At 45.6% G+C, this 26,187-nt stretch overlaps 3 protein-coding genes across 9 annotated transcripts in view; 1 reads left to right on the top strand and 2 right to left on the bottom strand.

Moving 5' to 3' along the window:
• The window catches only part of NLRP1 (NLR family pyrin domain containing 1), a 41,122-nt gene extending 34,378 nt beyond the window's left edge, over positions 1-6,744 (top strand). The window contains exons 12-14 of one of the 4 annotated variants that reach the window (XM_088801983.1): positions 1,948-1,975; positions 3,974-4,018; positions 4,449-6,744. In XM_088801983.1, the coding sequence (XP_088658109.1) occupies positions 1,948-1,975; positions 3,974-4,018; positions 4,449-4,762 (387 nt within the window). In that variant the 3' untranslated portion in view covers positions 4,763-6,744. Of the gene's footprint in view, positions 1-1,833; positions 2,087-3,973; positions 4,019-4,448 lie in introns of all 4 variants that reach the window. The other 3 variants (XM_019718116.3, XM_088801982.1, XM_088801981.1) reach the window with 3 other exon arrangements.
• A 3,265-nt stretch (positions 6,745-10,009) lies between these two features.
• SMIM48 (small integral membrane protein 48) lies at positions 10,010-12,086 on the bottom strand. Its single transcript, XM_088801984.1, has 2 exons — positions 10,821-12,086; positions 10,010-10,745 (listed from the first exon to the last, which is right to left on the bottom strand). Exon 1 carries the CDS (start codon positions 11,774-11,776, stop codon positions 11,408-11,410), a length of 369 nt encoding a protein of 122 aa, XP_088658110.1. The 5' UTR covers positions 11,777-12,086; the 3' UTR covers positions 10,010-10,745; positions 10,821-11,407.
• Positions 12,087-21,842: 9,756 nt separating this feature from the next.
• On the bottom strand, positions 21,843-26,127 carry MIS12 (MIS12 kinetochore complex component). Of its 4 annotated transcripts, none has more exons than XM_019718110.3 (2): positions 25,989-26,127; positions 21,843-22,638 (listed from the first exon to the last, which is right to left on the bottom strand). In XM_019718110.3, exon 2 carries the CDS (start codon positions 22,596-22,598, stop codon positions 21,978-21,980), a length of 621 nt encoding a protein of 206 aa, XP_019573669.2. In that variant the 5' UTR covers positions 22,599-22,638; positions 25,989-26,127; the 3' UTR covers positions 21,843-21,977. The 4 variants fall into 4 exon arrangements, with proteins under 4 accessions (XP_019573669.2, XP_019573670.2, XP_019573671.2 ...); XM_019718111.3 differs by lacking the exon at positions 25,989-26,127 and adding an exon at positions 25,687-25,825; XM_019718112.3 differs by lacking the exon at positions 25,989-26,127 and adding an exon at positions 25,438-25,559.
• Between the last annotated feature and the right edge of the window lie 60 nt (positions 26,128-26,187).

Here is a 26,187-nt window from a genome sequence, read left to right as displayed (position 1 = left end):
TGGTGACAGGAAGCAGGGCAATTCTGATTGGGAACATCAGCAAATGTTATCTCTAGGCAGGGCAGACACAGCAAGCATAAATTTATAATTGCTGAAACAGCAGTAAATATTATAGTGGGGTGGGGTGATGTTTGGCTATTTGTGGGTTACACAGTGACCTGTCTGAAGGGGACATTCTGTGAGATTGTGTATGTCCAACAGGAGGACAACATGACTGAGATGGCAGCCTCAGATTAGTTTGTAATAACACTGAGGCCTAACTGTGAGCATCACATCAGTTACTGGACATCAGGGGCTGTCTCTTGTTCTTCCTCAGTCTCCCCTTTTGACAAACGTGGATGATGTCAGGCCACGGGACATTCAGCCATGACATCCACATTTTCACCGTTGCCCAGATTTTGCTGCTTGGGTCAGAGTGTCCACTGAATGATAGTTTGTTGTTGAACCACGGTCAGTCCTTCTTTTTCCTTCCATTGTCAGATGAGTCTTTGGACCACCTTAAGTAATGACGACAGATGGAATGGATGTCCAGTAGTTAAGAGGAAGTGTGATATATCTTTGCAGTTGGGAAACATGAGTCCAAGCATGAATACCTTAGATTTTCCTGTTGTGTCAGTTGTTGACAAGAGATGAGAGTCATTCATGATTCAGTTATTCAATAAACATTTACCCAGTGCCAACTACGCTGTCTTCCTTTGGGACAATTCAGTGAACAAGACAAGGCCCCGCCCTTGGGAAGATAAGATCCAGTGGGATGAGACTTACATAAATATTAAGTAGTGACCAAGAACCATGACGTGCTGTGAGGAAGACACAACCAGGCCATGTAAGAGAGTGACGTGGGCTACTTCATACTGGGTGGAGAGGGCAGGTGTCTCTGAGGAGGTGACATTTGAGCTGAGGCCTGAGTGACAAGAAGGGTTCTGGCAGATGGACATTTGTGGCAGAGGGCTTCAGAAGCATTGAGGAGCAGGCACAGTTATAACTCCACGTGATAAAATGGAGGCCAGTACGGCAGAGCTTAATGACCAGCAAGAGAGAGGAGGAAGATGGGGTCAGACAAGAGGCAGAGGTTTCCTAGGGCCCATCACCCTTTGGTCCTGATGCGGAATTTAGATTTGGTTCCAAGTGCAATGACACGATCCTAGAGGGTCTTAGACTTGGTAATACAGGAGTCGATTTACTTTCATATAGATGCTCCTGGCTGCTCGGTAAGAATGTATAATAATGAGGCAAGAGTGGAAGCAGAGAGGTAAGTTGAAAGGCTATTGCAATAATGCAGGAAGGAGTTGATGGGGGCTTGATTAGGGAGGGAGCAGTGAAGATGGAGAAAAGTCGATGGACTCAGGGTATATGTTGCAGGTAAAGCCAATAGGACTTGGTGTGTGGGAGAGAAAGGTAGGAGTTATGACACCAAAATCTGGAACTTAGGTGCTCAGTGCGTGGTAGTGCCATTTACTGAGTTTGGGGAAACAGAGTAAGAAGCGTGTTTGGAAGACAGTTGGGAATCAAGAGTCTGTCTTGAATGTGATTTAGGAGAGGGGATGGATATGAATTTTCTGTTGATTGAAAGTGGGTCAAGCTTAGGATCCATTGGGAAGACAGGCTTTGGGCTGGAGAAATGAGGGTTTGGATTCAAGATGGAAGAGATGGAGAGAAAAGGATCTGGTTCAAGATGGAAGAAGGATGTGGTTTAGGATGTGTGAGTACTATATTATGGATGAGTCCTGACTCATCCATGGGGTATGCAGCTGTGTCCTTATTTTTCTGAGTCAGGATTTATATAAAATTGGAAAAGAGCAGAGCCTGAAGTGGTGATTAATTTCAATACAGATCATCCACGGATCCCTATGGAGTAGAGCTGGGCCAAGAATGTGCCACGTGAGGGAAAACCTGACTTGCAGGATAAACCATGGCTTCTCACATGACAACTCTTTCTCTCATCAGGAACTGAAGCTCTGCTATCGGAGTCCTGGTAAATCCCAGCTCTTCTCTGAGCTCTACATTGGCCATTTGGGGTCAGGGATCAGGCTGAAAATGAAAGACAAGAAAGATAAGACTGTATGGGAAGCCTTGATAAAATCAGGTAAAGTCAAGACAAGCCCAGGGAGCTCAGAAAGTCAATGAGAGAGAGAGAGAGAGAGATCAGTTTGTATTATCACAATTTGCTGATGACAAGAAATAACCTAGAGAAGTTATATGACTTTTTCTAGTTACACAACAGCTGGTGTGACCAGAATTTGAACTCAAGTTTATCTGACTCTACGAGTAAGCCCCATTCCCTTCCCCATGTCCCAAAGAGTCTCCACAATGCCCTGTATTAACAGACTTTGGCACCCACAAGGTCTTTGCCAAAGTTTCTCATGATAGATTCGATGTGACATGAAAGAATAAGAACAAGATGGTTATATGGTTGTATGGATTACGCCAATATTGGCAATAGCACATATGCTAACCTGGATCATTTAGATATTTTCAAGGTAGACAGGAGGGAATCACATAATGAACTTTCAGGAATGGGTGGAATTTTACAGTCTCTTAAACTAGCAATGACGCCTCCCAAAACCAAAATCCCCTAAACAGTCTTTTTGGGGCAACCAGCCATGGTCCACAGTTGAAATTTGGTGAAGATACAAGCAGGAAAAAGAATGGGTCTTGGCTTGGAAGCAATCACAGATGGAGAAATAATCAGCCCCAGTATGAGACTTGGGTTTGAATCCCACTCTGGCACTTACCTGCTTGTTGGGTGGTCTTGGGAAGATTACTTAACTCGTTTGAGTCTTGGGTTCTTCATCTGTAAAATGAACATCATATGTCTAACTGGTAGGATTGTAGGAAAGATTAAATAAAGTGAAGTATGGACACATCTCATGCAGTGGTCCTTACACAGAGTAGTGATAATGCTATTTTTCCTCATCTTAGGCCAGTCTCTTCCTCTTCTCAGTCTTAATTCTGCCCCTTGGTGCTGACAGAAGAATCTATCTCCATCCTCAAGAGAATGCCCTTCAGGTATTTGAAGACTGTGATCAAGGCCTCCCTTAAAACTCTTCCTATGCAAGTTAAACTCTCTAGTTCCTTCCATCATTCCTCTTATATTGTAGTTAAATTCTTTGCCATCCTGTTGCCTTCCTCAGAAGCTGCTTCTATTGGCAGATGAATCAAGATGGACTCTAAGACTGTCCAGTCAGCATGAAGGATGTGGAACTCCCTACTCTGTCCATCCAAATGAACCTGGTGCTCCCAGTGTCACAGCTGGAACTCCCCTGTGCTTGTGCCCACCTCCCCACACGTCAGGTCGCACTGAACTTGGGTCTGTTCAAAATCTCAGGCCTTGACCACATGAGCTGCTGTGGATGCCCTGTTCCTCTTTTTATGCAAGTAATTGTTTAAGTCCCTTCATTTGTTGTGGTGGTTATTACTTACTTTTCCCATAAAAAGTCACCCATTACTCTCAAATGCTAAGAGTTTCTTGATTTTGATTTTTGATTCTGACCTCAAAATCCAGAACAAACACTGTGAGTCTGGAAGGCCAAACAAGGACAAGGAGGTTGTTTCCACTCAGAATAAGGAGATTTCAATAGTTCAAGCCATCTAGCAGGGGACTGGGTTATTTCTCCACTAGGGTTGCATTCAAGCCAGGACTGAATTAAACCATGTGTACAATGATGAAAAAGAAATTGCTGTCTCTCTCTCTCTCTCTCTCTCTCTCTCTCTCTCTCTCTCTCTCTCTCTCTCTGTCTAATTATGGCCTCTGGGCCTCAGTTTCCCCATATGCATGAGGAAGGGATTCATCTACATAATCTCTAAGGGCCCTTGCAACCCTTACTCCAAACTCTGTCAGAATTAGTTTGCAGTTCGTTCTCAGAATCAAAGAAATCTCAGAAGTGAGACATGGGGAGGAGTTTCAAGGCTTATTATTTGTGTTAATAACTAGCACTATTTTAGATGCTTCTTCCTGACTGTTTTCCTCCAGGAGACCTCAGACCTGCAGCTACTCCAGTCCCTCCATACCTGACAGGTCAGTAACAACTGTTAGAGACCACAAAAGCCATGGCAGTTCTGGGGTGCACTATCTGGTCTTGGAGGGGAGGAAAGAGAGAAAGGAAGGGACTTTATCGTTACAAACCTCACAAGGAATCAGTCTTTGGAGAGTGATGTGTGCCCCAGGGCAGAGTCCTTCCCCATCCCCCATGGAAGTCCTGGTCCTTACCACTGGACAACCTCAAATGCCTCCAACATGCAGCCCACCCCCAGCTCAGCACAATGCTGGGCAAGATGCTGACAGGACAGAGGGCAGAGGTGCCGCTCTGGTGGTCCAATGCCTTCACAGAGAGAGGAGAAGCCAGGGATGCAAAAGAGGTGGGTCAAGACTTGGCGGTGGAGATCAGAGGTAGGGCCTGTGGTGGGAGCCCTTCTTTATTCATTGCCAACCTCACCTTCATCCCCAGATGCCCCAACCTTGCCACACTTTCTGGACCAGCATCGGGAACAGCTGGTGGCTCGAGTGACATCGGTGGACGCTGTCCTGGACAAGCTGTATGGACGGTTGCTGAGCGATGAGCAGTATGAGAGGGTGCGGGCTGAGTCCACCAAGCCGGACCAGATGCGGAAGCTGCTCAGCTTCAGCAAGTCCTGGGGCTGGGCCTGCAAAGATCAATTCTACCGAGCCCTGAAGGAGACCCATCCTCACCTAATTATGGAACTCTTGGAGAAGCAGGAGCTGAAGGAGGCTACACGGGCTCTGCACAAGCTCAGCAGCTGAGGTCTGAACAGCTGCTTGTGAGTCCTGGTGCTGCCTGACCACTCTTTGGGTCTCAGTTTCTTCATCTCTAAACATGTTGCCATCTGAGTTGCCTTCTAGCCCTAAAGTTATAGAACTTTGATGATGGCTTTGCTGGGCATTACATGTCCATGGATGCCAAACGGTCACCCAGACTGCCTTCCTTGGCATTCACAGGCCAGCTGTTCAAGTGGGATGACAGCATCTCAGAGAATGTCCACCTGCAGCTGGCAGGACGTCTGCAGACCTTGCAGAAGCCTAACCGAAGAGCCTCATCCAGTGGTGACCACAGTCAAGCCTAGAACAATCCCTGTGCCATCCAGATGCAGGGGTAGGGTGGGGAGGGAGTGGGGGGGACTGGACATGTCCAGCTGTAGACAGACAATGGAAATGGACAGCTTGGGAGTTTTGAATGGCTGGTGAATAGGAGGGGGAAAAAGGTTTATTTTTCACTTGTCTTTGTTGAGCTTGGTTTTTCTATTAGTGGATTGTGCTTTGTTGTTTCTGAAGTCTAGGTGAGTTCCTAGAGCCAGGAGAGGGGTGAAGAAGGAGGCGGCATGGGAAATGGAGTCAAGGTTTTAGCTTAGATGACTCCTTCTGTGGAAAGTGATTCCATGCCCTTATACCTGGCTTAGGTACCACTGTCCTGTGCCCCTGCAGCACCTCATGTCCCCCACCCCATCAGAGCACTCAGCACATGGCAGTGTCCTTCCTGTGTCATTGCTGGTCTCTCCCCACTAGATGTTTAGTTCCGAGGGCAGGAACCATGTCTGATCTGCTCGTCAGTTTCTTCCCAGTGCCTAGGACAGTGCCTGGCATATGGTGGGTATTGAGTGAGGACTTATGAGTAAGTAAATGGTAAAGAAACAGTCCCCAGAGACATCCTTTCATGCCTTTCCTGGCCACCATACTATCTATGTAATCCAGGGGTCCACCCTGGTAACAATTCCCCAGTGAGTAGGCCACCCTTTGGCCTCAGTGAATCAGTAATCTTAGAATTCAAACCATTGTTGTTGAAACATTTATACCAGTGTTGTTCTCAGCTTGTGAGAGCAAAGCTTCCCTCAGGCTGCCTGAGCCTAAGACACAGTGGCCCAAGTTGATTGTGCCTCCCTCCCCACTCTGTCACCCTCCTCCCTCAGAATCACATCTTCCTGCCATCTGCTTGGGCCTCACCCTGTCCTTAGCCTCCACCACACAGCCTAGGGTGTCTCTTCTTTGGCCTTCCTGACGCTGAGGTTAATCTGTTAGTTAAATGAAATAACACATGTCTGAGTTCAGATCAGTGTTCAGCTCAGTGCACAGAGTGAGGACACAATAAGCAGTGCGTATCGCTTGGTTTCACTGCTCCCTGGGTGTGTGAGAGAGTTCAGCACGTCTCTCAACCTCCCACAACTACCCACAAGAAAGAATTCAATAGGGTCAGTGCACAAACATCAAGAAACTCAAGAATGGAAAGTCCCACTGTTGTGGCAGCCATCCCAGTTTCTTCATAAGCATGTGCAGAGGTGCCACCTTCTGGACCCTTTGACCTTTGCTCAGGTCACATTGCATGTTCGGTACATTTGGCTGACTCTGTCGAGACCCTTCTGCTGACTGAGAGAGTCCCTGAACTTTGGATCCCAGCTCTTAAAACTGTTCTCTAGTGAAAGTGGAGTGTAGCAGGACACCCACACTTGAAAAGGAAATTCTTTTCCTAAGATCCAGGGAACCGTGCTGCTTTCTGGCCCCAGGTTGGATAAGCGTGTGTAGAAGGCATGATGTCATCAGGGCTCAGCACCCAGGACTCCGGCTCTCCACCTCTAAGAACAAGAAAGCTTGCACAATGAACTTGCTCATTTGAGCAGAATCCAAGTCAGCTGCCTGCATCAGTAGTTTTCTGCCGAATGTGGCAAGTACATGACTTGATTCTGAATTTAATGTCATCAGCTATTTTAGGAGAATAAAGGTATGTCAATTTGTCATAGCACCTGTTTGTTTTCCAAATGGCCAGAGCCCTCATGGAAGTCCCTAACAAGCATGGAAGAACACTCTCGGGACAAAACTATTCGCTCCTGCTGCCTTGCATTGGGTTTCATATTGCACAGGACAGTGCCCATTCATTGTTTCTAATTTGCTCCATCTCGAGGTAGAATCTAGATCCCCCAGAGGAAGCTCTGCTCCTCTCCATAGGATGGTGCAGGTGGAGCCCGATAGCTCAGGGCCTGTCCCAGGCGCTGTCCTCTAAGTTATAGATCCCAGGTGGGGCTGTGACCATTGTTGGGGCCACACAGTAAAGAGTCAATGCAGTCAGGGTGCTGGGGGCAACCTCCCCCTTCCTGCCCTGCCACCTCTAAGGAGTACCTGACCTTTGGGCGAACCCAACGGCCCTCACACCCTTGCTGAGGGTATGAGGATATTTTCAATAACCCAGGGATGTGTTAGAAGAGTGAGAGAGCATAGGCCTCCATGAAGCTAAAACCAGATATGTGCAAACACTGAAGTTATAGTCCACTACAGTGGGCAACAAGCCCTGAGCTGTTCTTAGAGTATTACATGTATAACTCATATAACCCTAATGACAACTCTGTATTAGTCATGGTTCTCCAGAGAAACGGAACTAATAGGGTGTGTGTGTGTGTGTGTGTGTGTGTGTGTGTACTGGGGGGGCGCCAAAAAAATGTGTACACACGACTTGTATGCACCTTTTGTTATCAGTATATATTGAGTATTACAATTTTAATACAGTTTTTTCCTTTCTTAAAATGCGTACACATTTTTTTTTTTGGCAAGAGAGGGAGAGAGACAGAGGAAGAGAGAAAGATTGATTTGAAGGAATTGGTTCTCACAATTACGGATGCTGACAAGTCCAAAATCCGCAGGGTGAACTGGCAGGCTGGAAACCCAGGGAAGAGCTGATGTTGCAGCCTCCTGCTGGCAGAATTCCCTCTTGCTCAAGGGACATCAGTCCGTTGTTCTATACAGGCTTTTTACTGGTTATATGAGGCTAACCACATGCTGGAGGGCAACCTGGTTTATTAATATCAATGTTACTAATTTCAATGTTGCTAATTGAAATGCTCATCTCATCCAAAAACACCCTCATAGAAATCTCCAGAATAATGTTTGACCACATATCTGGGCACTGTGGCCCAGTCAAGTTGACACATAAAATTAACCATCACAAAGCCTATGATAACAGGTATTACTATCATCCTCATTTGCAAAAAAAAAAAAAAAAAACCTGAGGGAGAAAGATGTTAAGTAAGAGTCCTAAAGTCTCAAGAAAGTGATGGACTTGGGATTGAACCCCTGGCAGGCTGGCTGCAGTCCTCCCTCCTAATCCCCAGGATTCTGTTAGATACACGGCTCACTGTCACTCCAGACATGGAAATGCAAATCCGATACAGTGACTCCTGGGACTTGTTTATTTCTGCCCACTATGGGCCCAGAAGATACATTTGGGCCTGGGTCATGATTTCTTCCTATCAGATGGACTTCAGTTGCCTAAATTATAGACTTCTACTCCTCTTTGTGTGCCTGAAATCATTTTTATTAAATTCCCTGTGGTAGCCACTGACTTCCAAGAAATTCTAATTTTCTTCAACTGGTGGGATGCAGTCAGTGGTATTTTCAGGCTCTGTATTCTGCCCCACTTGTGATCATCTGTGCCAACGTATTTTACCACAGCGTGACAAAAATGACTTTGGTGTGGGGACAAGACCTATGAATCCCACAGGAGTGGGATCTGGTCCTCCTGCCCCAGGATTAACACTTCCCAGGATAGACGACAGCGGGACTATCCACTTCCCCCTTCACCTCTGCTGGCAGGAGCAAGAATGTTTGGGGACTGGGTCTCTTCAGCACAGACAGTACTTGTTTGTTGTTTTGCACGACAAAAGTAAATTGTGTTAGGCCCAGGCATCTTTGAAATACTATTGATGAGGGTGATGTGTGTACTGTTTGTGTTGTGATAGATGTGTGTGTGTGTGTGTGTGTGTGTGTGTGTGTGTGTCCTCCTGTGATGGGCAGGCAGGAGTAGAGTGTAATGGACGCCTTCTGATGGCCTGCCCAGCCCTGCCCCCTATTTCAAACAGCCCCCTGCCCCTCAAGCTAAATTGTAGCAGGAATAGCCATGTTTGTACAACTGACCCGTTTCCTCGAGCCCCAGCAGACTGGCCGCAGACAGATGGTAGCAAAGGCCATTTTCTGGGAATACCAGAGACAGCCAGGCTGCAGTAAGAAAGAAAATGATGTCGCTGACCAGAGAGAAGCAAGGTTGAGGGATGGAGACCATGGGGACCTGGAATGCCCAATATTGCAGTCACTGCTTCCACTGTATTGCTAAAGTTACAATACATCTGTGCCCTTAAGTTCCATAAGCCATTCTGCTTCCTTTTAATTTTCCTTTTGCTTAAGCTAGTTCCAATGTCTTTTCTGTTATTTGCAACCAAGAGTCCTAAAAAGACACAATTCCTTTGATTCCTTTTGGAATAAGACAGGAACCTAATGAACTGAATACCTTTCCAGGGTCTTCTAAATCTCTACCCCCTTCCCACTAACTCCACACTATAATATCAACATTAGTTTCCGGTGACCCTTAGTTATCTGGGACCCCAATCAGGCCCAATCAGGTACTGTCAGAGCACGACCTCCCCCAACCCTATTATTCGGGGCTGATGGACATTTGTATATCATGAAACTACACTTTCCAAATTGGGGAACAGCAAGGCAGAATGCTGGGCAGATGGGGGCGGTGGGTGGGGTCTAAGATTAAGAAATATGTGGGAGACATTAGATCTAAACTGTACAGTGTATCGACTTGTGGGACAGTACAGAGGGGCAGTTCAGGGAGCCGCTAAGTTCTAATGGGAAGGCAAGGACAGACCGTTGGAAGACAAGAGGAGAAGGCCTGCCATAAGGAGAAAAGAGCGGGGAGGGAGCATGCAAGGATGAGCCCAGATAGTGATGGGTCAATAAGAGGCAGAAAAAGGCCAGGTGGAAGGACTCTCAGTCCTGCAGGGCCAGCCTCTACTGATTAGAGCCTGAATGTCAGAGCCATGTCCTCTGCACCCCTAGAATGTCCCCATAACGTTGCTCCCAGGGGCGCCTCACCCCCCTCCAAACAGGCAGCCCAGTCCTTGGAAAGCATAGTCTAACCAGGACAGGGATCCCTCTTTTTGCTCAAGGGTGGAAGGTCTTAGATCCTCCCTACCTGACAGTGCAAAAAAGACTCAGAGCTGGTCAATGTGCAGAGAAAAGAGCTTTATTGCTCTGGCTCCCACAAGACAATTTTCACACCACACAATGCTGTTTGGATACAAACCTGGCACCAACCGTGACGCCTCTAGACTCTGGCTGGGCAGCACCACAGCATCCATTAACAATTCCCCCAGCACAATTAGTTAATAAAGTGACCCTCTAGTAGTATCCCCACTCCCATCCGGCTCAGGCAAAACCACTGCATTCCCACTGCTTCCCCTGGTAGCCACAAGGACACCTTCCGAGATCTGTACACCCTCAGAGCTTACGACAGCACAGGTTCAGGGCAGATAGCATGTTTGCTGAATTCACGCAACGAATGAATTCTCAAGTGAGGATTCTCTTTCAGTCAGTCTTCCCGCAGAGTGGAGCCCCCTTTCCCCCTTCGGAGGCTTCCTCTAACAGAAACACCACATTTCACCGGAGCTATTTTAATGCTGAATTATCTAACGCTGAGCTATTTTAGCTCTCTGATTTCATCGTCCAGGCTTCTCCCCACACAGGTTAAAACTTGCTTCCACAGTCCTGGAGGACAGCCCTCCCGAGGATTCCAGCCTGGACCACATCCTGCGAAGCACAAGCTATAGGCCTGTGGTCCCGGGGAGTCTGCAACTGGTCCCACGCCGTCCAAGACACAATGAGAGCATGGGCTCCTTGCAGGACAGCTCCTCTTGCTATGGGTCTCCGCTAGGCTCAGGAGCGACAGCGGTGGCAGCAGCAAAGCCTAAAGCAGGAAAAACGTTCAGAGCAGCCTGAAGCCCTGGGAACAGGTCACAGTACTCTGACAAGAGCCACTCACTGTGTCCTGCGCTCTGGGGGCATCCCGTGCGCTCAGGTCCGCCATCTCCCGCCAGATATCTGTGTGTGCCAGGTGGAGATACAACTGGCTCCTCCTGCAGCAATGCAGCTTCACAGGGCTCTCGCCTAGTTCTGGCCAGGGCATCCACTCTCCCTGAGGAGCCCTCTCTGGAAGGCCTCGGGCCCAGGGCTGGCTCATCCCTTACAGAACAGAATGTTGGGCTTGCTGTGCATGCCCCAAACACAAAATGATGGGTTCCCTGTGTGTTCCCCCACCTCATAAAGCAGTAGGGTCCAAGGATATTATCTTAATTATAAATGAGGTCCTACTGCACCCCAAGATTCTAACCGTTGGGGTCTGATTACCCCCTCCCCTAATCTTCAGGTGCAAATAGACCCTTATTTCATTACCGGTAGCTGCTTTGTATGTTTCTACTGATGGACAAAGGTAGTGACAAGCAGAGAAGAAAGCTAAATGCAAGGAATACAGCGTTGTCTCCCAAACACAAAAATGCCTAGCCCTTCTTTTCCCTTCCTTCTCCAATCCCCCTCACCCCCACCTCCCCCGCCCCCCCCCACACCCGCCACTCAAGCAAGCTGTAAATGGATATAGGTGAAGATGCAGGAGGTGATAGAGAAGGCAATGGCTGCGTAGATAAAGATGGAGAGGTGCGGGAAATGATCAAGATAGCAGCCCTCGTCCACTGGAGGCGCCTCTTCCTTGGGCAGGGGGCACGCAGTGGTCTTTGAGGTCTGCCTGGAACGGACCCCCTGCGCCCTCTCGCCCGCACGCTGCCGACCAGACTTCTTGCCGGAGGCGGCGGTGGACTTGAGCATGCGGGCAGCAGGAGGTTGTTCCGGGGGTGGCACGTCAAACAGGCCTTCCGAGTCAGTGTCTGGGTCCAGACGAATCTGCTCGGGGTCCCAGGGTTTACGCTGAAAGAGTTCGTTAGCCATTGGCGAGGAGTGGTAGGGATGTGGGTCTGCTGGGCCTGGGTGGTCCTGTGGGAGCGCAGTGAGCTGTGACCCTGGCTGCAGCTGTGTTTCTATCACTGAGGAGGGATAGCGGGGGTGGGGGTGGAGCCAGCCAGACCAGGAAGGCTTCTGCAGGGTCCGCCCGGCTTCTCAGCCCAGGCACCGCTTTCTCTAGCTCCTCCTTCTGACTCCAGCCTGTTGCAGAGGTTGGCTCTCCAGGTTCGAACCCTAAGGAGCTCCAGGGCCTGCAGCTGGTAAGTCGCTGCACAAACTGGTCTGTTTCCATGGCAACCTGGAGCCCATCGCCAGACTGAGGGAGTACCAGCTGCTAGCTGAGAGCCAGAGGCACGGGGAAAAGGGGCCTTGGCCGGAAAGAAGCTGAAATGGAGACGGCCAGCGCCCCAGCGGCGCTCAAACCTTCCCCAGGACTTTATTTCTTTTTAAAAGAAATAATGATTGCCGGGTCTTTTTTTTAATTTAAAACTTAACACATGAAAAGACTAATACACAATATTTGTAGAAAACTTGAAAGTTTGAAATCACTATAAGCAAAATCAGTAATAAATAAAGGCTCCCACAATCCCGAGACCCAGAGATAGCATGGTTAAGGTGTTGCTGCTTTTCTTCCCTTCTTCCTTTCCTGTCTCCCTAGATCTACATCTATATCTGTGTCCTGAATTTTCCACGCTCCTCACCCACAAATTCAGAATTCCAGCCTTTTGGACGTATCCTGTATGATGAGGAACAAGTACGGTACTTTCAAAAGCCTGCCTGACCTGAGCCCGTCCCCCCACCCCCTCTTTGTATCCACCAGGCCCTTCTCTGGCTTCCATTGGTACTGCCACCGACTCTGTTGCACTCGAGGTTCCGAGGCTGGTTGGTGTTCTGTTGTGGAATGTGGGGAGAACAGACACTAGGACTTATTTGGATCCTAGGGGGTTGGAGGGGTTGTCATGTGGGGAGGCCTGCAGGGTCTCTGCTCCCGCTCCCCATATAAGAACGCAGGACACGATGAGGCCAAAAAGGAACACCCACGGAGTCATAGATAGGGGAGTCATACCACTATAGTCTCACTGGCGGCTGGGTTGGAGAGACAGGAAGCAGGAACCACACAATTCTCAACCCTCACTGCGCCGCTTGCAGGCTCAGCCACCATCTTCTTGCTAGCCCCCATTTTCTGCTAGCGTAGCCACGGCAGTTATAGTAGTGGCCAATGGCTCACTGGTTACAGCTGACGGCCAACTAGCCACAGCTGATGGCCATCCAATCACAGTTGATGGCCATTTACTACCTGAGCCAGCAGCTTTCTATGTGAGGCCAAGAGCTCACTGCTTTCTGGGGCTCTGTCCCCACAGGGGTGCACTGGCAGACCCTTCCGGTTGCAGCAGACCCAACTCAAACTTCATCAGGGAACTCACCACGTCCTGCATCTGAAAGGCCTGGGGCAGGGGAGAAACAGGAACAGTGTGATGAAACAATGTCACCAGGGTGTTGTCACCTCCAACTTACAGAATTGTCAGGGACTTCTTGCAGTGCCAGAGGGTACCACGTAGTGCTAGGTACTCAGATAATACTTGTTAAATAAATGATGCAACAAATGAATAGCTATTGGTAGCAGCACATTCACATTCTCACAGCTTAGCAACTCCGGCTAAAAGAGCTTCTAGTTGGCTGGGAGGTGGAAACTATGGAACCCTCATACACGGTTGTTGGGAATGTAAAATGGTGCAGCTGTTTTGGGAAACAGTTTGGCAGTTTTCATAAAAACTTAAACATACACTTACCATATGACCCAGGAATTCTACTCCCAGGTCTCCACCCAACAGACATGAAAGCATACGTCCACACCAAGACTTGTACGTGAAAGCCCATAGAAGCATTATTAGTAATAACCTCAAACCAGAAACAATCCAAATGTCCATCAAATGGTGAACGGATAAACAAAATGTGATTTATCTAGGCAAACACCATTTAGCAATAAAAAGGAGTGACCTGCTGACGCATGCTACACCATAGATGAACCTCTGTGGGGAAAATAGAGCCAGGCTTCCCTCCTCCGGCCAGCTGCCGACCCTGACCGGCCCGCCGCCGACCCTGACCGGCCCGCCGGTCCGATAAGATGGAATGCTGCTCAGGCTCAGGCCATCCTAACATGTTAATGTAAATACCCTTATGTATGCACCTTTGGCTGTGAGCCGCCTTTGTCTCAGTGGGATATAAAAGGGTCCAGCCATTTTAGGGGGGCGCTGCTGGACTGGGCTGCTGTGGGCTGCTGTGAAGCAGGCTGCTGGGAGTTATGAGGCTGCTACTGGCTACAGGTTGTAACCTGAGAATGTCCAGCTGTGTCAAGCAGCCGTGAGAAACCCCAGGCTGAGTCCCAGGAAGCCTGTAAATAAAGCATGTCTACTTGCCTTCAGCTCCATGCATCTTCTTCCAGCTCCGAGTCGCAGACATCTTACCCCCGGGACACTATCCACTCGGACAACCTCAAAAACATTATGCTAAGTGAAAAAAAGGCCTGATGAACAAGGTCACAGATCGTATGATGCCTTTTATATGAAATGTCCAGAAAAGACAAATTTATAGAGACAGAAAGCAGACAGGTGATTGCCTGGGCCTGGAGTGGGAGAGGCGAGTAACTGCAAACAGGTTCAAGGCAACTTTTTAGAGTGATAGAAATGTCCTAAACCTGGATTGTGGTGATAGTTGCACAACTCTAAAATTTTCTAAAATTCATTGATGTGTACACTTAAAGTGGGTGACTCTCATGGTATGTAAATTACACTTCAATAAGACTGTTTTTATAAAACTCCACTGAGTTATCATTTCTCAGGTTTCAGATGGGCAAAACAAAACAACCATGTGGTTTTATTCACAATTCTGTGGGTCAATTGGGAGATTCTGGTTTGAGCTGATTCAGCTGATCTCTACTGGGTTCTGCCGTCCCTCTGACAGGTCAGCTGGAGGCTGGATGACCTAGGATGACCTCATGTCTGCAGTTGGGCAAGTTGTCTTTCAGATGCCTCAGTTCTCCTCATGTCCTTTCATCGTCCAGCGGGCTCGCTTGGGCTTATTCATGCGGTGGTCTCAGGGTTCCAAGGAGAAAATGAGGGTAAGCTACAGAGCACAAGGACTTTTCAAGTCTCTGCCTGCATTATATTTACTGTGCCATTGGCTAAGCAAATCATATGGCCAAATCCAAATTCAAAGCCTGTGCAAAGTCACGCTGCAAAGTGATGGACAGCATAAGTGGCTGTTTGCTGCACTCTACCTTACAAAAGGAGAGGTTACAGGGCAAATAACTTACAGAGCCAGGATGCTGGTGCTCACACTTCTATCCACTATGCCATATACTGAGTGATGTTTTTAAGGAGTAGTGTTTCAATGTCGTGCATGAGATAGAGAGGGATTGGACGTGTAGCCAGAAAGGAATTTAGACTTTATTCAAAAGGCACTAGAAATCCATTGGAAGATTTAAGCTGATTGGCATTTTAGAAAGCTCTCTCTGGCCATATGGAGGCTGGACTACAGGGGGAGGAGTTGGTGGCAGAATGACCAATGAGGATTGCACTGCATTAGACTCAGTTAGAGATGAAAAGAGGCAGAAGTGGCAGGGTTGGGGGGGGGGGGGTGAAGAGAAGAGGATAGAGTCAAAGAACATTTCAGAGCTAAATAGGAATTTGCTGAAAACCGGTCGGGGAGATGGGGAAGAGGTGGAATAACTGAGGTTTCTCCAGCAGGTCTAGAGGGAACATGATGAGTTACTGTGTGGCCACGTTGGTTCTGAGGTCCTTAAGGGACACATGGGAGTAAATGTCCCTTGGCCAACAGTATGCTTATATGCAGGATCTAAGCTAGAAATCTAGATTTGGGAATTATCAGCATGAAGGCCATGGTTGAAACCACAAGCGTAGATAAGATTGCCCAGGAGGGTGGGAAGAGATGAGGCTTCACAGGGCGCCCTGAGGACCACCAACCTTTAAGGGATGAGCTGAATAAAAGAGGCAGATGAGAAGTCGGAGGAGTTAGGTCTAGGGATAAAGAACTCCAGGGAGTGGTCAACAGGGTCAAATTCAGCAGAAAGTTTAAAGAAATCTGAATGGAGGATGTGCTGTCTGGTTTAGCAATCCAGTCGGCAGAGATCTTTGCCAGTTTGGGTGGCCGTAGAGGAGGGAGATGTATCATGGAGGCCTCAGATAGGAACGGGAGATGATGAAACAGTCTTTGAGAAAGGGAGAATGTGTTTCAGATTTACAAACTGCAAGTGTGCTCTCCAGTCCTAGTTCTGACATTTTCTATCTGTAAGGGATTTAGAAAATCATTTAACCTCTGTAGGTATTGGTTTTCTCCTTTCTAGAAGGGGCTTAAGAATATAGTGCAGCTAACAGGATTGTAATGACAATACAATTAAATAATTAGTGCTTCCCTAAGAGTGGTATTGTGTATCCCCACGGATAAATAAGACGATTTTAGGTGGCATAAGTACAACATTTTTTTAAACGGTTCTGTACTTATTTTGCTGTTTTACAAAAAATGTAACCAATATACCGAATTCAAGATTCCACAGATATTACTGCTTAGGACAAGTCTAAAAATATTTAAGTGAATTAAAGGAAAAAAATTAGTAATGAAACTGTACAGATGGCCCACAGATACAGCAAAAATCAACAAGCCTGATTAAGAATGCTTGAAATTTGGGAAGTGCCAGAACAATGACAATGCTCTTACACTGTATAGCTCTTTACAAATATGAACAATTATTACTAAAGAAAATGTTCTCTCTCCCTTGAAGATAGTGGTGAGTTCAAGGGGAAATGAAGGGGGAATTTGAACTCCCCCATAATCTCCACTAGTCCCCCCATTCTTTGATCTTGGCAATGGATGTTTTCTCAGTTTTATTTAAAGTGTTATGTGATGCAAATGGTTTCAAGTCCCCCCTACCTCCTTCCAACCAGATTTGTTGCTTTGAAGCCCCTTTGCTGTTAGAATTGCTGAAGCCACCCCTGTGCATAAGGCAGTGTATGGAGCCTCAATTTCTCCACCTGGCCTCAAGACCAAGGGTCAAGGAATTTTTCAAGTTGCAGACCACAAGGGGAATGACAGCTTGGAGGTGTGTAGGGTAGCATGGAAGAGCAGTGTGCGAGGCTGAGACATGGAGAAAGCCACACCAACCTGTCAGTGGGGTTGGGTGTGTGTGTACAAGCAAGGGCTTACTGAGGAGGGGCTGAGGGTAAGCGAGGAGTGAGGGTGTTAGATGTGCTCTAGCTACTGCGGAGGCCCATTCCATTGCATATTAAGCTGTAAGGTTGAACAACAAAGACTCACTGTCCCTAGGACACCTTGTTCTTTTCCACCCGATTCATCTGTACAGAAATGAATACGTGTAAAACACCTCTGGGCCCAGCCCAGGGGATCTCTGGGGACTGTTATTTCTCAGGGATTGAGAGGGCTTGACCAACTCAGTGAGCTCACCTTGGCAGACACTCTTCTGGTGCCCAGCAATAAGACAAATAAATCTGCACTAGGCCGGGGAGCTTGGGATTCCCACACAGCCCTGAAAAGGCAGATACCTGAAGGTCACTCCCTGCTTGGTGCCAGAGGATTCCAGGAAAACCTTCATGAGTCCTGGGCCAGGAGCCAGAATCTACCAAAGGCTTTGTATGCACAAAGACTGCCATTAGCTCCTGCTTCTGGGACCTGCCCAGAGCACACACCCCTCACAAAGGGGAGAGAGCCAGCCTCTTCCCAGAGGATCTCTGCTACGGGCTGAGATGGAAGGTCTCCATCCATTTAGAGAGATCTGTCTGTGGAAGGAGGATGCATGGTCTGAGTGAACACAAATCAGGGTTCTGAGTCTGCCAGGCCAACAGCCAAATATGAACAGGGGTCAATTCACCATGTTGACAACACCCCTTATGAGGCCAGGATGATGATGATGATGATGATGATAGTAATAATAATAATAATAATAATAGCAACACTTTACTGAGCACTGACTGTGTGCTAGGAAAATTTTTGCAGAGATGGTCTCACTTAATTTTTATGACCCTGTGAGTCAAGCACCCATATTTTCTCCAATGTTCAAATGAGGAAACTGAGGCTTGAGAGGTGAAGCGTGTCCAGGACCTGCCACTAGCACTGTCAGCACTGGGGTTCTAAGCCAGGCCCCTCTAACCTATGAGGAAGAGCAACACCTCCCAACGTCCCACCCACTCTAACTGCCCACTTGGGCCGGCCCACCTCCAAAGACCGTGTCCTGGACCTCACCCTGCAGCCAGACAGGGCTGTTCCCTTTAGAATCTATACACAGAGCGAGAGGCAAAATTCACAAAGGTCACTTTAGCTCACAGTGCTCATGCCCAGCTGAGGAAACAAGCTTTGGAGGTGGTGGTGGTGTGTGTAGGGGGGAGGGCAGTTCCAGGAATCCCTGCTGTTTGCGCTGCTGCTAATTGTCTTCCTGGAAAACATGAGTGCTTCTAAGCTGATTGCTGGATTCTCCCTCCTGCCAGTCCCTAGATCTATGCTCTGTGCACCGCCTCGGTCGGACAGGGAGGTCAAGCCAAGCATGTCCTCTTTCCATGGACCCCCACCCAAACCCACAGAAGATAGGAAATCTCAAAGGTCTCGTTTTAAAAAAATTATAGTCATTTTAATGAGTGTGAAGTGGTATCTCATTGTGGTTTTGCCTTGCATTTCCCTGATGGCTAATGATGTTGAGTAGTACCTTTTCATGTTTCTTAGCCATGTGTATTATCTTCTTTGAAGAAATGACTACTCAGATCCTTTATCCATTTTAAAATTTGGATGTTCGTCTTGAATTTTGAGTTCTTTATATATTCTAAATACAAGTCCATTTTCAGATATGATTTGTAAAAATTTTCCTCCTATTCTGTGGTTTGTCTTTTCCCTTTTGTGAGGCTGTCTTTGAAATACAAAACTTTTTTTTTTTTTATGTCCCTTTTTTTTTTCCTTTGTTGCTTGTTTTTGGTGTCATCTCTATTGCCTAATTCAAGACCACAAGGATTTAAGCCTGTTTTCTTCTTAGAATTTTTATAGTTTTAGCTCTTATATTTGGGTCTGTGATCCATTTTATTTTTGTACAGGGTATGAGGTAGAGGTTCAACTTCAATCACCAATGGCCCCTGATTTATGTAATAAAGCCTCCTTAAAAACCCAAAGGAGTGGGTTTGGAAAGCTTCCAGAATGGTTGGGTAACCAGAATGCTTCTGCCAGGCCCAAACTTCATGGAGACAAAAGCACCTTTGTTTGAGACCTTGCTCTATGTATCTCTTCATCTGGCTATTGATTCATATACCCTTTGTAACAAACCAGTAATCTAGTGAGTAAAGTTTCCCTGAGTTCTGTGAGCCACTCTAGCAAGTTAACTGAACCCAAGGAGGGGGTCATGGGAACCTCTGATTTATAGTCAGCCAGTCAAAAGCACAGGCTTGTGGTTGGAATCTGAAGTCGAGGGCAGTCTTTGTGGGGCTGAACCCTTAACCTGTGGAATCTGATACTATCTCTGGGTAGATGGTGTCACGTTGAGTTGAATTGTAGGACAACCAGGTGCTGTCCAAAATCACTTGGTGGTGTGGGCAAACTGCCCTCGTCCCGCCACCTCTCCCCCCATCAGAATTGAGTGCAGAACCGCTTACATAGTATTTCCTTATAATTCTTTTTATTTCTGTAAGGTTGGTAGTAATGTCTACTCTTTACTATTAATACCATGCCAGACTGTCTCAACTGACTGCCTGACACAGGAGCAGCAGGATGAGAAAAGTCTACTTGGGAGTGTATAGTGGGAAACAGGCATGATATTTTAAGGAAGAATAAATACAAGGGAAATCTTAGGAGTAGGCATTTAGGGAAATTGAAGGTTTACTATTACAAAACCATAGGATCTAATGTAGAAGCAGGAAATTGGGTGAGACAGATGCTGCTGGATGGGAGATACGGCAATGATGCACAGCGGGTGACTGTTTACTATCCTGATTTCTGATTTTTTAAAATTTTTATTGGTGAATATTGGGGAACAGTGTGTTCCTCCAGGACCATTCATTTCCAAGTTGTTGTCCTTCAATCCAGTTGTGGAGGGCGCAGCTCAGCTCCAAGTCCAGGTGCCATTTTCAATCTTTAGTTGCAGGAGGTGCAGCCCACCATCCCATGCGGGAATTCAATCTGCAAACCTTGTTGTCGAGAGCTCGCGCTCTAACCAACTGAGCCATTCGGCCGCCCCTATTTCTGAATTTTTGAAGGAGGAATTTAATTATTAGAAGACAATGGGGCTAAGCAGATTAATTTGTTCCTGTAGAGACACTACTATGACAAATGGTAACAGTATTAATATCCAACGATTAAGCACTTACTCAATATGAAATAGACTCGAGTTCTAAACACTAGATTTCACGTTTCTATCTAGGTCACGTTCATATTTTAACTGTATTCAGACAAACCATATTATTACATGTATAAGGAGACCAGCGAATTCTCAGCTGTTGTTTCCTTAACAACAGCTTACATCCTTATGAATATCTTAACATTTTAATTTCACTAGGTACATTAGTTCCCTGTGGCTACCATAACAAACTTAGCGACTTAAAACAACAGAAATGTATTCTCAATTCTGGAGGCCAGAAATCCAAAATAAGGATGCCAGCAGGGACACACTCCCTGTGGAGGCTCCAGGGGAGAATCTGTCCTTTGTCACTTCCAGCTTATAGTGGCTGTTGGCGTTCCTTGACTTGTGGCTGTATCACCCATTCAATCTGCCTCTGTGATCTGTCTCAAATTTCTCTTTTTGTAAGGACACTTGTCATTGGATTTAGCTCAACTCACTTCCCCAGATAATTCAGAATGACCTCCTTATCTTCAGATCCTTAACTCAAGAATACCTGTAAAGATTATTTTTCCAAATAAGGCACCATCATAGGTTCCAGGAATCAAGACATGGACACACCTTTCGGGGAATCACCATTCAATCCCACTACACTAGGAGATTTTCAATAAGCTTCAAATGTAAAAAAAAAAAAAAAAATCATTGGGCAAAACGTCATATTGAAGAAGGAAACATACCATGACATTATAGGCAGCAGAAAATCGAAAACCAAAGCCTTTAAAAACATATTTCATACATGATTGGAAAAAGAACTCTTTGATAATAAACATATTCCAGTTAAACAGACTTCCTAAATCTATGACTATTTACTTGCAAATATTAATATACTAAGTTATTCTTCTACAGAAAGGAGAAACTCTAAATACTGTTTTAAAGGAAGACATGGAGGGCATGCAATACCTTGAGAGTAACTATTGCTATATCTTCTCTTTCCTCGGGTGACCGATCATGTTATATGGATTAATTACAAAAGACATAGCTAAAATTTCCCAGAGGGTACTAAAATTTGATGCTTATGAGTGTTTACATAAGTTAATTAAACATTAGATACAAGGAAGATTCTAAAACTAACTAAAGTAGGAAAAAATGACATAAAGACCTAACAGTTAATATAAACTTTGCTATTGGGTACGGTTCCAGGCTTCCTTTTCTAGTCTAGTGAGATCTGCTCCTTTTTTGTCCAAGGTCTTTCACTGCTGGGCTCCAAAACAGTAAATTGTTTAACATCACCAAGGCCTTGGTCAAAAAAAGGATTTATTTTAGAAACAAAACTTCTTTCTTCTGTACTTTTTCTGCTACCTGCTTCTTTCCACTAGTTATAAACTCCTCATGGGCAAGAGCACACACTCTGTGTTGGCTGTCCCACAGAGTAGTGACTGGTTAATAAAGAAGCCACCCACTCAACCTTTTCTCATTTGATCTCATCCAAAGAATAAGTCAAAAGAATCAAGGTTACAAAGGACTCATGACGAAGGTACAACTTTTACAAATATCTTTGACTAGCCAGGGAAAGCTTTATTTCTTCAATCATGCTCCAAAATGAGTCGTTATTGAATCAAGAATCCCTTCCCACCTATTAGAAGCTGGTAAGGAGTAGATGCTTCAAAGATTAGTTTGGGGTAGTACACAGATATAAGAGTGAACCAAAACACAGGAAGATGTGCAAATACAAGAAAGAGTAAACAAAGAAAATCCAATAAAATATACAGTTCACTAAATTAAGAATAGTCATTGATATAAATCCCCCAGTCATTGTACTTTTGACAGGCTCCTTTTACTCTTTAGAAATTAAGATACTTTCAGTCTTTTGCTTTCCTTTTCCACATTGTCTCTAATATTCTGTAGTTTTCTGGAGTTCTGGACCAGGAACACCAAGCTCTCCCTAAAATCACTAGTTCCATTATCTCTGCCAACATTTTCAAGCTCATCAAACAAAGCCAATGTCTGTTTGAGTTTGGCCTGAACAATTTTTTGCTCTTCTAATTCTGCAAGAAGGGCCTGTTTAGTGCATAACTCAGCCTTATACTTCTCCTGTAACTGTTCAATTTCTTTTTGGAGAAGCTGGAATTCTTCCTCACTACAAGGATGCATCTCCTGAGATTTATCTTCTGGAAGCAAGATGTTTGGGGGAATACGCAAAATCCACTGTAAAAACAGCTGCTCCATTTTGACAAAAAGGTTATCAAAACGTCCTTTCATGAAGGAAAGAAACTTCTCCGTGCATTTACGAATCTGGACTGGGCTAATCTCAGAGTTTGGGATGCCATCCAGCTTCTTCAGAATAACCTGTTCAACAGCCTGCATCACTTCAAACAGGTAATCTTGAAATGCAATGTAGATCCTGAGCATGCAAGTTTGTGGTGTGAAGCCAAAGAACTGGGTCTCATAGGTCATTGGATCGACAGACATCTTGGCTTATTTTGCTATGTTAATTTTGATTGTGAACAATCTGCAAATGTAAAAAAAAAAAATCCCTTGGATAAAAAACATAACCATCTGAGGAAAGTTACATATCACATTACAGATAGAAAAAGAAAAGCAAACAAAAAATAAGTTTGTGTTCCTTGATACGCAATGTCACTTCCAGCCTCACTCATCCACAATAGGATACAAACCCTTGCCTCTCTTGAGGTTCTTTCCATCAGCCTATAACTTCCCTATCCCCTTCTTCATTGTTTCCACTAGTTATAAACTGCCTCATGGGCAAGAGCACCCACTCTGTGTTGGCTGTCCCACAGAGGAGTGACTGGTTAATAAAGACGCCACCCACTCAACCTTTTTCTCATTCGATCTCATCCAAAGAATAAGTCCCCCCTCACCTCTCATTTACCCAGGACTCTGGCCTATGGCTCAATCTTCTGAAGTCTGTTTTCCTAGACAATGTTTGAATTTAGACAGATGACCTAACCAGCACCCTAGAGACTCAGTTTCATGAGTTTCAATGGCTTCATCTTCACTTTAAGAAACCTGACTCTTGATATTTGTAACTTCTTTCCCCAACTGCCCCTATTTTTTGACAATTTCCTACGCTATTCTTCCAACTCTCATTCACATACTTACACCATGCCTTAATCATCAAGACTGTTGCCCCTCTGATCCTCTCTTCCTTGTGCTCAGTCTGTCCCATTTCATGTCCTTCCCTATCCATTTTAGGCTCCAAGATTCACCACTTCAACCACTTCCTTGCCAATGTTCTCAACTCCCTGTCCTTCCAATCTAGCCATTTGGAAAAAATCCCAGTTAGAAGTTGAGCAAACCTCTTGTCAGCTTTACAACCTCAACATGTTTTTAAGGGCATAGGAGTCATTCCTTTAGCATGTAAACATTCAGGAAAATAGCACTCCTATTTCCTTGTCACTGTGGGAGTTTAACCTAGGCACCTTTTCCTGAGCTATAACCACATGTTTGTCATAGAAATAAGAGAAGTGTTATTATTCCTTCAGATAAAGGCAATTAGCTAAAATAAATGGCTACTTCAATTACCAGGTGAATTTAGGCTGAACTTTATTGAAAGAATTTGAAGCAAATGGTAGAGTCAAATCTTATGTTAAGACAAAGATGCCATTAATCTTAAGAATTTACGTATGTAATGGCTAAAAATAGAATGGTTGTAACTGTATGGCTGTATAAACAGGGTAGAATTTCTTTGTCTTTGTTATCTCACTCAGATTCCTACAATGTGTTGTAATCTGGATATGACTATTTATTTAAAAATTGCTTTCTTTTCTATGTCCTGTAGAGAGGATTCTTTGGGTTAGCAGGATTTTTATTTCCTCAACACTGCCCTATGCTTTCAGGATCAAGATCAAACTCTTTCAAAATGGCTTACAAGGGCCTTCATCCTCTGAACCTGACCAATCACATAGTCCTTTTGAAGGACCTCACATGTGCGTAACTAAGCTGATAATAATGTCCTATTTCATGGCACTCTATTTTTGGTTCATGCTAGGTCTTCTCTTACTCGTTTTATTCTTTTCCACATTTCACCTCCCACAGGAACCTACTCTAATGTTTTTAACATACGCTTTTTCAATTCAACTTTAGTTTTAATTGATCTTTAATAAGTTTTAGATATATATTCTTGAAAAAGTTTTCTATATATATGTTTACATTTTCATGTTCGCACTTATTTCATGTTACTATTATACTTGTTTACTTCATTGGTTCTGAATGAAGTATTCCATCAATTTTATCATATTCATATACCACACTTAATGTCTCATTCTCCTTGTGACAGACACCTAGTTTGCTTTCAGCACCTTACTACCAGAAATAATGTTGTAATAAATACTCTCCTGTAATGTCTCCTTAGAGACTCGCAAGATATTTACATAGGCAAGTAACTGCTGAGCCATAGAACTTATTGATACATAATTTCACTCAATACTGCCAAAATATCCTCCAGAACATTTTGCTGGGGCAGAGAGTTCCTAGGCTGGTTTACATTCCCACTTGCAGTATATGAACATTTCTCATATCTTCGCCAACACTTGATATTATTCAACACTCTAATTTTTGCCAATCTGGTAAATATACAATTGTTTTACAGTGTTGTTTTTTGAAAACCAAAACCATCCAGCCCTACACACAGGCTGGACACTGAGGACTGAAACTATCTAAACCCCCCACCCCCAACAAACAACTTACTGTTTACATTAGCATGACTACTATTCCAGGAGGCCAAAATAATAGTTTCACGCTTCTAATGGTTTGAACTCCCCAAAAGATGGATCAGCTCCTCAATGGGAAGCATCAATTTGTATCCTAAAGTTCCTGAAACACTTGCCTCAAAAATCTTTGCCTCAGCTGTTTCTACCAATCCTGCACTGTTATTTCAGGATTCCCCCCCAATCCTAATCCTGCCCCCAAATCGAAAGATCCACCCACCATAAACCAAACTTGCAATTTTCAAAAAATGCTGATCTTGCCTGTCTTCCCTTTGTGACACTGCCAAAGTTCTGTCAGGCCTGTTATCCTCCCTGACCAGGGTAAGCAGTACACGCAGCATTGGTTTATCAACCGGTTGTAGGGGTAATATCTGGGGAGCAGGCAAAAAGTATTTTAATGTGCGTTTTTGATTACCAGTAGAATTACCACTAAATACATGTTAGCGCTTCAGATTTGTCCTCTGAATTACTCATTCATACCTTTTAAAAACCACTTTTACTTGGTTCCTTCCTTATATATGCTACCAGTCTTGATGGTTACTCCCTGTTCTAACAACCTTTAGTGCTTCCTTATAACTCACCTGATTAACTATGACATTCTTTACACTGCCTGTCAAAATCTGATTGCTCCTTGTTCCAACCAGACCGAGCTATTTTCTTTCCCTGTTACGTTTTTCCCTCAAAGAAGGGTGCCGGGGCCAAATATCCTTCAAGGGTCAGCTTAAATACACTGCCCTGGTGACGCACCCCCTCCGTTGAATCCCCATCAGGACTTGTCTTCCGGCGCTGACCGAATTCTACTTTAGGACATTACCACGGGCCTGTCTCACCTCAGCTAGCCCTAGAGTTCCAGAGGGTAGGATAAGGGTAGCTAAATCAATATTTGCAGAGTAAACGGCGGGAGGCGTCCAGGACACCTCGATGAGCTGAGTTGACTGAACTCCAGAAACCGCCCGCAGGACCTGCTTCCGGCCGGAGGACCAGCCCCTCCCGCGCCGCGACCCCAGGGCATGTCGGGACTTTTGGGTTGGAAGCCGGCCGGCTACGCTGCTCCAGCGCCCCGCGAAGATGCCTAACCCAGTGCCACTCCTTCCCTCTCCTCCTCTCAGAAAATGCAGCCCGTGGCACTTACCGAAGCGACCATAAGGGTGACGAATTTTATCAAACACCGGCTTCCCGCCACCTCCTTTAAACCACCTCTTGCTGCCGGAGATCGGTGGCACTGCTGGCTCCCCAAAATTCCGACGGACGCCTGCCTCGGCGAACGAGAGCAAAGGCGGGATGCTATCCCGCTCCTGATTGGCTGGCTGTCCCGTCGGGAATGGGCCACC

Source organism: Rhinolophus sinicus, chromosome 12, assembly GCF_057876585.1.
Source record: "Rhinolophus sinicus isolate RSI-liver-muscle chromosome 12, RSI-T2T, whole genome shotgun sequence".
Lineage (NCBI taxonomy): Eukaryota > Metazoa > Chordata > Mammalia > Chiroptera > Rhinolophidae > Rhinolophus > Rhinolophus sinicus.
Note: the sequence above shows the minus strand (reverse complement) of the source record. Positions and strands in the feature narration are given on the sequence as shown.